We start from the raw sequence: 16,383 nt of genomic DNA on the forward strand, positions 1-16,383 counted from the left end.
TTGTAATGGCTATGATATTGTATTCCTTGCAGACACATACAGACTTCTGGTGAGAAATCTTTTTGTCTGGCTGTAATTTTTTTTTCTCATGAATGAATTATTTAAACTTGTTTTAATGTAGTGTATAGATTATATGTTTTCCTGAATATCAGCATCCATTTCTGGAAAAATTGTAGTTTAGGAAATTAAAAATATCATGAAACATCTAAAATAATCACAGACTGTTGAAATTTGATTGGTAATCTGTAGTTTATTCTCAAATATTTAGCAGCTTCCTACAAAGGGAAAGAGTAAAGGTTTAATAATTCAGAAAGCTGATTTGATATCTGTAGAAATAAGAAGATAGGGACATGCATAGGGCTTTTATATATAATTGTGGCATTTCTCACAACAGCAATTTATTTTGTGTGTGTGTGTATATATATATAATATGTTGGGGGTTTGTACATGTGTATATATGCACATGCATGATGAGGACCATCGAACATGAATATTTTGTATTCTTAAATAAATTCCCATAAATAAAATGCTTACCTTTTTGTGTATCAGCTTTTCGACAGCTGTAATCTGTTAACATGAAACCATGTCTGCTAATCAGATATGATTTCATAGAACCTTAGAATAGTTTGGGTTGAAAGGAACCTTTAGTCCAACACCCTGCAGTCATCAGGAAAGTCTTTAACCAAGATGAGATTGCTCAGAGCATCATCCAACCTTATATTGAATGTTTCTATGGGTGGAGCATCTGCCACCTCTCTGAGCAGTCTTGGCTAGTGTTTCACCACCCTCACTTAAAAAAATTTCTTCTTTACATCTAGTCTAAGTCTTCCCTCTTTTAATTTAAACCCATCATCCCTTGTATTGCAACAAAGTTTGTCACCATCTTTCTTAAACTGAAAGGTGACAATAAGGGCCCCCTGGAGCCTTCTTCAGGCTGAACAATTCCAACTCTCTCAAGTCTGTCTTCATAGGAGAGGTCTTACAGACCTCTGACCATTTTGTGATCCTTTCTCTGGACCCAATCCAGCAGGTTCCTCTCTTTCTTGGTTCTTGTCAGCTTTGATTAAAATTCAATTTGTTAGAGCCCTTCCCAAGTATAAACTAATTGTATTGGCCATTCTGAATTTCCTTGTCTAGGATTCCATCTTTATTACTCACCAGTTTATTTAGGTAGACTGTATAATTTTTCTGCCATCAACGTAGTCTAGTATAGAAAATCTAAATTGCACAATTAATGAGAAGTTCCTGATTATGAGATACCTGTTTCACTGATGTGTTTATATAGTCCTGGAAGACTAGTTTTCCTTGTACTCTGCTGTTGATGTGAAAGTGATTTTGGTTTTTTTTTTTTTATTTAGATGACATAACACAGATATAGCTTATTACTACAGATAGTATATTTATTTCATTTGAAAGGGGATGTTATCTATTTTGAGAGAGCAGTAATGTTTATTTATTCTGTTCATTTTATCAACAGAGAAAATGAGGTGCTAAAAGTGCAACTTAAGAAGTACGTAGGAGCAGTCCAGATGCTCAGAAGAGAAGGTCAAGCAGTGGAAGGTAAGGATAAAATGAAGGGAAGGTAAAAAAAAGAAATCTATGCACAGGGTTTATTTTGCTTTATGCTGTCACTGAGACAGAATTTGTTGGAGGGATAGATATAGTAACCACATGATGGAAGTACTTCTGGACTCATATGAAAATTGACAATGAAACAATAACCAGTGAACAGACATGTCTCTGGTTTACGGGAATCCTGGAGTGGATCCCTGTAGATATCCAACCACCGAATTCTGCACAAGCCATGTTCCATAGCTAGCACTTCAGCCACACAGAACAACCCTAGTGCTGTTGGTGACATGGTTCATGCTTCCACGTGCTGCTACCCATGAGAATATCAACCTTCCCCATGTTGAAAAATACTAGCATCTGTAAAGATGGCAAATTCTGTTTCTGTGAGAACTGTCCCTGATGCATCTCTGACTGGGATGGTTGCTGTTGTGTGAACAGTTTTGTGGTGCAGATTGATATCAAGCAAAAAGAACGTTTTGTGGTGGCATACTGTCAAGCTAGTGCTGAGCAGAAACAATCAAGAAGTCTTTGCTTTCTTTACTGAGTCATCACCAAAACAAATGAACTCATTTTTGTGAAAGTGGGGTTAGTAGGAGATAATTGCAATTATTTGCCTCTTCTAACCATGATAGATTAGTATCTCCTAGTAGTGAAAATAACATACTTGATGTCTTTTCCTTTTGAAAAAAAATACTGATAGATTTTTGAACTGAACTTTAAAGAGTGTTTCTGGTAGATGAAGTGGTCTGACTTGTATTTTTTTTTTTCTTCAATAAAGAGCTTTCTAGAAGAATATATCAGATGAAAAATTAATTTAAAAAATAATATGTGAATTAATGTGATATTGGAATATAAGAATAATTATTTTGAGGAGAGAAAATGTCTTATCTCTACATAATACCATGAGTGTTTTGGAGATGAGTGTTTGCAGACAGTTTGGAATAGTGTCTGTCTGAAGACCAGACATGTGCCTTTCTTTTCTGATTTGCTCTGACTCTGAAGAGCTGATGTTTCAGGCTGGATGTTAGAAAAAAGTTCTATACAGAAAGAGTGATTGCACATTGGAATGGGCTGCCTGGGGAGGTGGTGGAGTCGCCATCACTGGAGGTTTTCAGGAGAAGACTTGATGGGGTGCTTGGTGCCGTGGGTTAGTTGCTTGGGCGGTGTTGGATTGGTTGATGGGTTGGACGCGATGATCTTGAAGGTCTCTTCCAACCTGGTTTATTCTATGTATTCTATGTTGTATCTGAGAGGTAATGAGTTATGTTATCACCAGTGCTACCCATTTTTCTTCATAGGTCAGTGGTGATAGGCAGGATAAATTGGCATCTTGATTCTGAATGGTCTTCCAGTGCTACCTGTATTTCCACTGACTAGAGGTGGTGTTTGGAGAGTCAAGGAGGCTTTCCAGAAACTGGCACCATCTGTCTTTATATATATATATATATATATATATATATATATATTTTTTTTTTTTTAGTTTCATTGTCCATATTGTGGCTGTATAAGTGGCTATGTGAATGAATACTCCCCTAATTCTGCTCTTAAAGGCTAGTTACTGTACTTACCTGTAGTTGGAAAACTTCATTCATCCTTAAAAGGATTTTTGTTAGTGAGACCACATGTTTTTACTTCCGACTTTGCTGGAGTGTACTGATTCATATTAAGAATTATTCCCGAAAACCATCGCTTAAGCTTCTTATAATAGCAGAAATTATCCTTCATTAGATACTGACAGTTTCCATGATGAGTGTAATTATAGGAAAAGAAAAAAAAATATTTCTAGGCTAGCTATATTCTGCCATGTTAAAATTATGCAAATTAGTGAGTGATAAGAATAGAAACTGAGTAGGATGGTCAGATTTTATACATGAAAAAGGGGGTTGGAACAGTACCAACAATTCTAAAAATGAATACATGTATGCTTTATGCTCAGAGGATATTTAATCAATCCACTGTAATCTTCTGTAATGTTTATCATGAATGACCAGTATATGTTTCAGCTATGTGCATTATTTGTAGTTAATTTTTCTTATATCCTAACTTCATGCATTGTCTTTTTAATAAAACCAATATTTATTTTCCCTTAGTTGCCACTGGAGATTTATGTGAAATTTGTAGTAGTACTGGAGCATCTGACTCAAAAAAGTATCTCAGCATGTAAATAATCCCTGAGAACTAAGATGTTTAGATACACTTCAACTAAAGAGAGTGAAATAATTTTTTTTCCTTCCATCAGATTTATAGAAACAATATCCCTCATGGTTTATATATATAACTTGCAGTATCTCATTGTAAACATTAATATTTTTCAGATGTGAGCCTTCATAATGAATGCATTATTAGAAAGAGCTATTTGTACTTCTCAATATATATATCCCTGTGTAACTTAAGGCAAGTCACTGAATTCCACTTGTGGTATAACTTAGTAAGTGACCATAACAATTGGTCTTAAGTGATTTTACTCTTAATTAGCTCACATGCTTGAAGGGAATACAGAGTATATTTGCAAGACTTGATTTATTACTCTGGTCTGAGTTTGTGACAGTTTTATGAAGAAAACAGGATGAACAAACTTCTATTTTTTTGCTTTTGTCATTGTAAGTCAAAATTCTTGTTGCATGCTCCTAAGTTAAAGCTTCTAACTAGACAGGGACACAGAAGTCTGATTTGTTTAAACTTGGAGAACTCCAAGCTCTCCTCTTTCACTGTAATATTAGGAAATTGTCTTCTACAGGGAGGAGAAACTCTTGCATAAACCTAATTTCGGTACTGCTCTCTGTTATCATAATGAGTAATTTCAGTGATGATTAATCTTCTTCCAAATGGTATCAAAAGGCTGCAATGTATTGTAGATTTTAGAACACTACATGTTTATACTTTCTGTGAAACTATTTTTGAAAGAGTCAAAATAGATTGAGCTTCTGCTGTTATTTTTATGACTATAAATAGAGAAGAATCTACATGTTTGCTACAGTAATCAGATCAGATGCTATTGAGTATGGCTTTTGAATAGTTTCCTAAATTAATAACTGAAACTCAGCATAACACTTTGCCTCACAGTGACTTAAAAAAACAACAAAAACTCCACTCAGCAAATGTGACTAGTCAGAGCCATGCCAAGTTCAGAATATCATACCAGCTTTCAAAATGAGGGATCACTCTGTAGACTGAGTAGTTTGATACTGTGTTTTAAAATATTTAATAAATGAGCACCCTGATTTCTCAGCCATCAGCAGGAGTTGAATGTGTACCATTTTTCAAACCTGCTTAGGTACAATAATATTATGTATAGGAAAATGCTGATCGTAGAAGTTTCTGGCTGAAGAATTCAAGCAAGATTTATGAGATACAGCTCTTAAAATAGCTTTCAAAATTCACTTAATAATAATCTTCTGAATGTATATATTTTTCCTCAAAGCAAAAATCAGTACCCAGGCTCAAGAGTATTTAGTCAGATGAATTGTCTTCTATCTACCATATAGTGCTTGTATATATAATTTAGATTTTGAAAAATGGTGAAAGCATTTGTTAAACCTCTCTTTTATTAGGGGTTGTTTACTTTATATTTGCTAAGCTGTGTTTTTAGAAATTCATGATCCATGAGGAAAAGTTGAATTAGAACTTGGAGAAGACTTGGAGTAGGCCTTAAAGCAATCATCGAGTACCTAAATGATAGCTAGGAGCAGGAATGGAATAAACTGCAGTTTTAATTCACTGTGGATAAGAAAAGAAGTAATGGGCTTAAATGGCAGGTGAAGGAAGTTTGATTAGCTATCAGGAAAACCTTTCTGAGAAGAATATTTAAATTTAAATAGATTGTGCAGGGAAGCATAAAATCTCCATTATTGGAGGTTTCTAGGAATAAATTAGACAATTGACTGTCAGGAATGAAATAACTACAGCTATTTCTGCTTTACACAAACCCAGGAAATACTAGATGAAGTATGGAGTGTCCGGTCTCAGTCCTGTTTTCTCTAGTTTCTGTGTTATATAAGTAGTCTGTACAAGTGCTATGAAATGATATTTTGGAAGAGAAGTAGAAAAAAGGCATGAAAGAGAAGCATAGGCTTAATTTTCAAGGTCTTTGGCTAGGAATTGCAGTCACTACCTACAGATATTAGATGGCTGGAGTCAGGGAACAGAAAATGCTTTTGGTTTGCATTCCATACCATTTGAGAGTCCCTTTCTAACACTGGTTACAAAAAAGCAGCATTTGTATTACATCCTATTTTGACTTGTAGTAACTGTTTCTTTCAGAGCTATGACTTCTGAAAGGCTTGTCTTAGATGTTTATGCAAGTTAGCATTTTGATTTGAGATCTCTCTTTTTTCAGTTCTGCCAAATATTTGGAGCACTGATGGTGAATTTACTATCCCAGAGCAAAAGCAAGCGGAAAACACTGAGGAACTGGCCAGCTCTTATGAGAGAAAATTGATAGAGGTAAAATTTGTACTACACAAATTTCACAGAATTGTAACTGTAACGTAATGCTTGAAGCCATAAGTAGTTTCTTTGCTTAGTTGTCATTTGTTTACCCATTGTAAAAGAAAGTCTGATTTATGTGTTAAAAAGAAAAAATGGAAGATTTACTTCTGTGGTAAAAATACAAATTTCTTTATTCAACATCAAAGCATATTTAAAACAACTTGATAATTAAAAATAATTTTCCTAACAAGAGTACGCATTTACACTTTGATTTTTGAAAGTAAAGGTTTTAATAAATGAACAAGTTCCTTAAGGTTATAACTGGTGATAGTGATGTTGAAAGTGTCATAGACAACAGTTTTAAGGTGTGGTATAATTTACAGTACATGTTTAGAGACATTGCTGTTTTGTCAGTTGAGCTTTAAAATGAGAACCTACTGAAATCTGCAGCTGTTCCTGTGCTTTCTTACTGTTTTCTGATTGCCACTGCACTACAAAATTACTAGTTCTGTTACGTGACCATGTTACAAAAAGTTCTTAATGCAAGATTCACTTTAAGGCTAATGTAAAATTCATTAATGGGGAAAAAAAAAAAAAAAGAAAGATTAGAGTTTCATCCTAAATTTAAATAGAATTATTTTCCAGACAAAAGTAATGAAATTTAATATCCAATACCCATATCTCCTATTAAATATTAAATGAACATTTTTATAAAAAGTAAAACAGTTCTGTATGTCTTTCTCTTGCCCAAAATACTCTGAAATGGGATACTCATATTAACTGATAATGTTGAAGATGACTAAAAATGCAAGTCATACATCAAAGAGATTAATATGGTGGTTCTAAAACATTTATACTTGGTTATCCCTTTCTCACAGGACCATGTGAAACTAATTCTCTCTCTAATGCATTCCCTTGGTTGGGTTCTTCTGAGTACTTTTCTCTGTTCTGTACCTACAAAAGAATATCTTAATTAAAAACTCAGGTAAAAGTCTCTTCATCTTTAAAAGCAGCTTCCTTAGTTCTGCTAAGTTTGTGCTGCACATTCAGGAGTTTGTTTCTAACACGTCTGATTTTGTGTTAGGAGTAGCACTGAGGGCGCAGCATGGATCCAACCACTGTAGAATCTTGTTATAAGTCACATCCAGAAGAGAAAGGTTGAATCTGAATCTTACTTTCTAGTTGGTAACAGCATCTTTGCATGCTCAAAGTAGGATCTGTAACATTCCAGATATATCATTCCTTTTTCTGTCCACAGATGCAAGATGTGAAATCTTATTTTCAAAGGTTAGCCTGCATTGTGTTGCAGATTCAGGACTAGGATAAAAAAACCACTCTTGAATGCTGTTCTGACAGTTCCATTCAGCTAGATTTGGGTCTGAAAAATGTTCAGACTTAAGCAGTTTTAGTTACTGTGACTTTGTGCTTAGTAGACTGTTTCAGCTGAAGACAAAGATTGCCTTGAATTCCTTGGTAGCTGATCAGGATATTGAGGTCTCCCTGAGGAGAAATGACTAGCTGTCAAGAGGATAAAAATAATGGCTCTGCTGAGTAACTGAGATTTTTTTTCTTCTCTTTTTTTTTCCATTGAAATAATTTTGTTCTTAATAATATATTGAAGAAATTGTCAATTTCTTACCAAATTTATTGATTTCTTTAAAAAAGGATGTATTGATTTTCTTACATTAGGATCTATTAATGGCTTTATTCAACCATGTGGATAAAGAAAGATTGCAATTAACATTTCTGAAGGAGTAAAGAAACTTAGAGAAACTTCTACTGTTAGTGATTTTTTGAATAAATTATCTCTATTGTTTTGGATTAGTCCATTCTCTTTCTTTGTGACTGTAGACCAGTAATGAACAAGTAAACATGTCTAATTAGAGAGAACAATGCTTCAAACTTTCTTTGCAGTTTTAGGCTTAGATAATTGTGTACTCTTTTGAAGAGTAATTTTAGTGGTGTATTTAACCTGCATTCTGTCCAAGTTGAATGCTCACCATGTGCTAAAAGGTATGAGAGAGATGTTAAAAGACTCGATACGTGACACTGAATTTTCATTTCACCTGGCATAGACTGTTCCTGTCAGACTAGGGAGTGAGGAGACTGGCCCCTCTGCAGGAATAACTGGCTTGTGATGTACTGAAGCTTGTATCACAATCTATTAGTCCTTTATTGTTCTGCAGAAATGTTTAAAAAACAGCTCAAAAAACCCCAAAACACCACCTGTACAAGAAACATTTTCATAGGAGTTGGAATTTTTCTGCATAAATTAACCAGGAATTGTGCAGTTTTTAAAGTTCTGCAGAAACCTGCAGTATGCCTTTTAACGAACTTGAAAATACTCTTGTGCATTTTCCTAAAGCTCACAGACTTAACTTTTTGTGTGGTAGGTGTAGTATGGTATTTTTATGCCTGACAGATTGATCTCTGAGCATTTGGTATGTGAGGCTGGGAACGTGCATATGCCGATCACATGAACTCACTTTGTTCAAAGAAGTACACCCAGTAGATTAGAGCTGAGAGTTGATTTCTGAATATTAGGTATTCATGAGATCTGACATATGTCAAAAAGGTTATGTTTAATGTTTTTTAAATTGCTGACAAATTATGCAGCTCTTCTGTGAAGTTGAAGTGTTTCAAAAATTTGAAACAGTATCTACAAAAGGTAATTTTGGTTATAAAATCATGGAATTGCTTTGGTTGGAAAAGACCTCTAAGGTCATTGAGTCCAGTCATCAACTTAAGACCACCATGGCCATTAAACCATGTCCTGAAGTGCCATGTGCACACATTTCTTGAACACCTCCAGGGACGATTCCACCACCTACCCGGGCAGACTATTCCAATGTCTGACCACTCTTTCTGTAAATAATTTTTTCCTAATATCCAACCTAAACCTCCTCTGGTACAATTTGAGGCCATTTTCTTTCATTGTCACACCACCTCCCTGGGTAACTTGTTCCGGTGTCTCACCACCTTCATGGTGAAGAACTTCTTCCTAACATCCAATCTGAATCTCCCCACTTCTACTTTTGCTCCATTCCCCCTAGTCCTTTTGCTACCCAAGATCCTAAAAAGTCCCTCGCCAGCTATCTTGTAGGCCCCCTTAAGATACTGGAAGGCCACAAAAAAGTCTCCTTGGAGCCTTCTTGTTTACAGTAAACCAATTTTGGCAATGTCTGAAGCAATTATGTGGAAAGGCTGTGACAGACACTGGGCAACTTACTTACCTGTTTAAAAACCCCACCTCTGACTACAAAGAATTGTTTGCTTGTCATTTTTTTTTCTCATGCTTTCCTTCTAAAAATCATTTTGGTTTGTTCTTTTATTACTTTTGATTCCCAAGTGATTCTACATATTAGTGGTAAACATAGAATCTTTTACTGTATTAATAATGTGTGCTCTTGGCTGTTAATGACATTCATAAGACAAGAATAAAAAGAAACCTTTATTTAAGAAATAAACTCTCAGATATTTAATAACTTGGTTGAAAACTCTGAGTGGTGTTTTATTGATTTACATGACCCATTTTATTGGAAATCCATGAAGTTTTGTGGTTTTTTGACAGGGTTATGTAAAGACAACGATTCCCCCCCCCCCTTAGACATTAAATTGCCTACAAATACTATTATTAAATAATAACACTTATTTGCTTAGATTCAATGTTGTCTCATAGGACAGAGTTGGAAAAGAGCATTTTGTGAACCAAAAAATCTTTTTCTCTTAGCATTGAATTAAGAGTGCAATTTGTATCTTTTTCGTTTGGTCCTCTTCTGTCAGTCATATTATTTATTGACACCTACTTTATAGTGCACTTGCATCCAGTCTAGGTATTTTATTTTAGCCTCGCTTCCCCTTTTTGATAAGAATTTGGGCTCTTGGAGTATGATTTCTGATATGGCCAGAACCAAATCTGAATGGTTATCTGGCCAAGTGAGTCTTGGGCTGTTTGGGCTTTAATTATCTGCTTTAAACATATTGTCAGGGAGAAAAACAACCATAAAGATTATTGAAGTTGCAGTAGGGAAAATTATTGCTTAAGATTCAGTGTGGAATGAATAAAGGAAGATGTGATGACATAGAATATAACTGAAAGGATATAATTATAATGAGACCTCAATTGTTTTTAACAGACCTTGATGCAGGTAAAATTAGAGGAACTTAATATTCAGATGTATGTCTTATTGCTCCTTTTGGTTTACTGTGATGGTAATACACTCTCCTTCAACAAGGAGTACTGAAGTCTCTTAGTTGCTAATAAAAGTGATTTTCTTAAGTACCATGTTTGCCAGTTTGCATGTTTGATAATATGTAAGAAGTGATTTGCTGTTTTATTTGCTTTTTATTATTTAATTTTTCTGGGGACACTTTGTATTACTTCCCATGTTTTGAGAGAACTGTTGAATTTACATGTTCGTTGAGTCTGCAAGTAAGAAGTTATTTCAGAGACATCCAAATTAGAGGGAGAGAAAACTGTGAAGATATTGCATCAGAGAGTTTGGATTTTGTCCTTTTGATAGGGACAGGCACTGAAAAATCAAACATGATTTCAAATAAACTACTGGGGTTTTATAAATGTGTATATTGCTTTTGATTACCAATCAATCAACTCAGTACTATGGTTTGTTTTTTTTCCCTGTGCATTTGCAACCAGTAGCATACTGCATCTTTTTGTATGTGAAATACAAGAAAAGTTCTGCCTCCCAGCTTTGGCTTTCTGTTATTAACAGTGAACTGCTAATACTAACCTGAGACAGGTTATGAACTGGGATGAGTAGTATGGGATTTATCCAGAATTATGACATTATATTATTACTTTATCTAGTAAAGTTGGCAGTTTCGTCTGGTGTGCATTTGCCATTTATGAGGCAGCCCTGCTTGGTAAGTGGCACCTGCTATGTTAGTCATATGGATTTAGACATCTTTTGTTTCTCAAAATGAGCTTACTAATTACTCTTAAGTGTTTGACGTCAAAGAACCTTTTTTATCAGACTGATGGTGAATGAACAGTTGCGATATGAATACAGTGTCACTAGTTGATAATGTGGAAGTCCTAATGTTTGGACTTTTGTCAGAAAGAGTCAGAAAAAGAGTAATTATGAGACTGGGAATTTACTTTTTCTAATGGCATTAACTGCAACAAAAAGGCTTGGCAAGGTCAAAATCAAAAGCAGTAAATTAAAGCTGCTTTAGTACACTAGAAGTACTAACAAAAAAGCTTTTGATTGTTGAAACTGTCTTAATACTGTGTTAAACCTTTGCACTTCAGAAAGTGAGGAGTGGAACTAAAGGTTAACTCAGATATGTGGCAAGATTTTTGTATTGTGATGTTTAAGATACATCATCAATATTAATCTTAGAGTGCTTATCTAATCAGGCTAACAAAATTTTATTTTTGGGGGTTTAATCACTCTGAAATCTTTGGCTTTTGTACTTCCTTAAAGTCCTATTACAGGGAAAATTTGTTGTTTGTTCCATTATTGTTATTGGGGTTTAGCTTGAAATTTGCTGCATATTTCAGACTAGCTTGGAAACTCAGAATTAATGAGAGAGGTCAGTCTTGACACATTGTATCTGGGCTTAGTTTAACTGCTTTTGTGCATATGCCACACTGATGAATCATTAGATTTTTAAGGACTCCCTCTAATGTTAAAAGAAATTGGAAAAGTATACTTGAAGTTCAACTCAGTTATAATTTTTTTGGGGTATGTTCTTTTGAGTTTCAATCCATCACATCAGCTTCTGCCTTGTCAAATTGAAGCTGTTTTTTCTGTTTGCTTTGATTGTGTGGAGGATGCAGGTTGTCTGGAACAAAGCGCTGAATTAAAAATAAGGCCTAAAATAAACAAATTGAATTAAACTGCTTTATCTTGGGGAACTTCCCTGGAGAAGAGGAATAAGGCAGAATGGTAATTCAAGAAAACTAAAATATAAAATTCGTAGATAATAGTGAACTGCCTCCATAAGGAAAGCTATCAACTCTTAAGAGATTTGGCAGTAGTCTAAGTTCCTGTGCTATCCTTGAAGGTCAATACTCATTCAACTGTGCTTTCATAATTCTACCCTATTGCCTCTACTGCTTTCCTAGCTTTTGGGTGGCTGTGTGAGGAGACATTTCAACAGCTGCTGCAACCTGAAGACATGGTCAACAGTATTGTTGTGGTAGCCCTACAATGTTCACTGGAGGAGACCAGCCAGTCTCTGATCCTGTTTTCATCTAATTACTGTTAAAATTTTGTCTTTCCTTGCTCTGCCTTGGGACTGTTGATCTGGTGCTCTACCTCTGAGAGTGGCCCTCATCAGGATTCCATTTTTTTTTTTAATATAGGAGGCATATAGGGAGGATTTACTTGGGAATTTCTGACAGTGGGGTTCTCTGAAGAGTCTTTCTTTTGCCATGAGAATAATTCTATAAACCCTTTTTGGCTCAAATTTCTTTGAGGCTCTGAGTGACATTATCGGTTCAGGACAACTCCCTTGTGAGATATGTTACGTACTGGTGGATCATCCATCATAATCAAAACTTTTATTCAATTTTATTGTATATTGGGTCTGGTAGAAGTAGGCAGAAGCCTACACATTTCAAATTCCTCTTAGCCTTGCTCCCTATTTCTGCTGGTTTTCCTCTCATGCTCTCTTGATGTTAATACATTACTGCTACAATTCAGACTTTTGCTATTTAGGAACTTTTTTCCCTTTTGGAGTTCTTCCCTTTTATGCTGTAGGCTTACACTTTACTTTTGTGTAAGAAAAATTAAAGAGCTCAATATTATCTTTAACCTTGATTTCAGTTTTATTGTTTCTTGCTTCTCTTGGCAGGGAACCAATGTAAACATAGTTTGCTCTGTAATTTGGTATAGTTTTCATCCTTGTTGTTCATTCAGCTCTGTTCACTCTCATAAACATCCTGTGTCAGCTGCTGATTTCTTAATGCTTTGACTCAAAAATGGAGAGTGCAGACACAGCTAGAGTGCATGTCCAAAAGGCCATGCTTGAGGCCTCATTTAGCTGTGTTTTGGTGGAATAAAAATTATAAATAGAAATTGCTGTGCATGTAAGAAGTAAAAGACTGCTGCCTTCCCCCTGCTCCCCCCAGCTTTTTTTGGATTTTGCTTTTCTCAGTTTAGAGTGCAATTATCTCTTGGCTTTGTTTTTCAGGTAGCTGAAATGCATGGGGAACTGATTGAATTCAATGAGAGGCTGCACCGTGCTCTGATGGCTAAAGAAGCTCTTGTGTCCCAGATGAGGCAAGAGCTAATTGATCTGAGAGGGCCGGTAAGTGTTTGTTTGTTATACTCTGGAATAAGCTTTAAACCATTACTCTGGATGAATGAATGTGTAAGAAATAACAGCTGTCAAGCACACCTTTTTTGGTATTTTTGATAGTGTTTGATTCTGTTTAGGAGAATTGAATGTAAAATAGATCTTCAGACAATAAATGGTTTTCTACCAACTATTGCTTCACTTTGCCTTTTTGTGCTGAAAGAAAAGATTGAATTGAAATCTAAAATGAACTGGGAAGAAACAGGAGTCAGGAATGTTTCTAATAATTGTCCATCTTCTGGGGGAGACATATTTTGATAGGTTTTGTTCATGGGATAATGTGATTTTGTTCCTAACTTTTTTGTTTGTGCTGGAAGCATTCATGCCTGTTTTATCGTAAGATTTGGGTAGAGTGGCTGATGACAATTCTGTGTGTATTAGTGTAGCAGGATTTCACCTTTATTTTCAGCCTTTTAGATGGAAACAATCACATTGCTGTGTTAAGAGATGACAAATGATAAATCCCATACATACTGTAGCTGTACTTTCTTACTAGGAGATTTTGGGCTGTATGTCCATGTTCAGAGATTTTTGGTTTTACTCACATATCTCCATATCCTAATCCAGTAGTTAGATACTAATACTATCAGATACTGATACTAGTATCAGATCCTAAGAGAAAATTAATTCCTAAAGCTTTTTAAGAAGTAGAAAGGATACTGTATTTTTAAGTGCTAGGTTATTGTTAGTTGTTACTAGCTGCTCTTGCCCAAACTGAAATGATGCATTGACCTAAAGATTTTTGTGTTATTCTGAGAAGTGGATAAATTTTAGTTACATGTTAGTAAAAGAAACCTCTGTGCTGGCTGTCTGCTACTTAGTAACTTTTAATTAGAACTTGCAAAGCTGGTAAAGTTTGTAATTGTCAAAAGTTGGGGGATATGAATATTTGATCCCACTTTGACTTGTTGAAAAATAACAGCCAAATTCTTAACATTTTATTATTAAAATAGTTATATCACTTACAGTTTGTTGTAAAAATATCTTCCATGCTTTTTCCACTATCTTTTCTTTTCCTTTCTGATAATCTATTTTAGTGGCTGTAATTTATAAATTAATTGCTTGCAACGATATTTCCAGAACTTCTGCAACCAAGAGAGGAATATTAAAACAAAAAGTCTGTGTTTTCAAGGGTATGAGGCCATTAATGTGTTTTGTATTATACTTCAATAATCATCTCAAGATCAGTAACCAATCTGTTCCAATATAGATGTGCAAGCACTGGAACTAATTCATGACATCCTTGTTCTTATTTATGCAAAAATTGTACTGAAGTTAATTAAAAAATATATAGTGGTAGGATTTGTCACTTCAGATGAAGGCAAAGAGAGGAAACAGGTTGTAGGCAAGATGGAAAAATGTCCGTTCTCTGACACAGAGCCCTGTTTTGTGCATATAGGTCCCTGGAGATTTGAGTCAAACATCTGAAGATCAGAGTTTGTCAGATTTCGAAATGTAAGTTTCATAACACTCATGTTTTTCTCTCCATACTGTCTTTATGGGAAAGAAGAATAAGGAAACCGGTTCAAAGATTTGCTTTTTGTAGACTATTTCCAATAACTGAATTCTCAGCTGTGGTGTTCTGTTGTTAAAAAAATACAGAGGACTGCACAGTCCGTGCCCTGGTGTAGTTTTTAATAACAGATGTGAGAAGTTGAGATTTATGGAGATTGTCTTGGAGTGCTCTTTTCAGTGAGCTGTGTTGGTATTTTAACAAAGCACTCTTTTCTGTTGCTCTGGATTGATAGATGCTATTCATAATATCATGGACTTTATATTTTTTTCATAATAAATCCTTATCAATGCATATAAGTAGTGCTTAAAAAACCCACAAACAATGGAGCTGATCATCCCAGATGATCCCAAACTGTTGTGATTTGGAGTTTTGTCTTTATTGGTAAGACTAATGAATCTAGCTTTTTGTGTTTGAGGGGGTGATTTCTTTGAATCATAGCAATTTGGAGATGAATTACAAAGAATGAATGGAAATGGCTTCTCCATAATTGTACAGTGCTCTTCTGTTATATAATGAACTCAGTTTTGTGGACCAAAATGTTGATTTGTTGAAATGAATAGCTTTTGTTTCATGTGTATAATCAAATGTTGTCAAATTCACACTCTAAAAGAACCCCAAGCCTGAAAAAAAAAAGTCTGCAAAGGGGATTGATTTAGTGCTCTTTTTCAGTTGTGATAAGTCGAGAGCACACTTCCAGATACAGCGAGTATAAAAGTTTGTCAGAACTAGAGTGTTTCTGCTGCTCTATTTGAAATGTTGTTTTGTTGATCACTTTGATCATTAGATCACTGGAGGTAGTTGATTTGCAGTTCTTATAAATAAATGTTTGACTACTTTAAGTTTTTCTCTCTTCTCAGATCAAACCGTGCTCTTATTAATGTCTGGATTCCCTCAGTCTTTCTGCGTGGAAAAGCTGCTAATGCATTTCATGTTTATCAGGTAAGTGGCTCTGTGCAAAGCTTTCTGAATAAAATGGCACATTTGAATAATCTAAAGATTGAAGGATAATTTTGGTAAAGATCAGTTAATAAACAGCAGCAGTAACTTTGTACATATTCATCTATAGGATTGTGTTGATTATCCAAATAGTGTATTTTGAGAGTTGGCTTTCCATACTTTAAAAGCATGCTGGTAAGATGGTTGTGTTGGGCAAGGAGTACAACAATTAGATATGAATCACTAATGTCTACTTCAGTGTGCATATATATATATATATATATATATATATATATTTCAGTTTGGGGGGATATCAGTGACCAGAAATGATGCTAGACAGAGACTGATGTGGCTTACTATACTAACTGAGTCAAAGACATTTTGAATGGTGCAGTAAGACTTCACTGTGTGTCATTGGAAGTGTTCATGGTGCGTTCAGCTTCAGCTGGGTCTGAATTTAGGGATTTGTCCTCTAGTCTGCCATGTAGTTGAAGCGTTGAAGTATTCCTTCATCCCTGAATTGTTTCTTTCAGAATCATGATACGGTCCATGGATAGAATGGCACTATAATCGTTAAACACTCTTTAATATGTTGTCCCGGGCTG

General features: G+C 35.0%; 1 protein-coding gene across 1 annotated transcript in view; it reads left to right on the plus strand.

Annotated features, from left to right (window-relative positions):
* Window positions 1-16,383, plus strand: part of SNX29 (sorting nexin 29) — a 93,136-nt gene that overhangs the window by 28,776 nt on the left and 47,977 nt on the right. Inside the window, exons 15-19 of the mRNA XM_054180725.1 lie at window positions 1,478-1,560; window positions 5,909-6,015; window positions 13,162-13,278; window positions 14,726-14,781; window positions 15,700-15,781. Of these exons, the coding sequence (XP_054036700.1) occupies window positions 1,478-1,560; window positions 5,909-6,015; window positions 13,162-13,278; window positions 14,726-14,781; window positions 15,700-15,781 (445 nt within the window). The remainder of the gene's footprint in view (window positions 1-1,477; window positions 1,561-5,908; window positions 6,016-13,161; window positions 13,279-14,725; window positions 14,782-15,699; window positions 15,782-16,383) is intronic.

This window comes from Dryobates pubescens, chromosome 4 (genome assembly GCF_014839835.1).
Source record: "Dryobates pubescens isolate bDryPub1 chromosome 4, bDryPub1.pri, whole genome shotgun sequence".
NCBI classification, from domain to species: Eukaryota; Metazoa; Chordata; class Aves; order Piciformes; family Picidae; genus Dryobates; species Dryobates pubescens.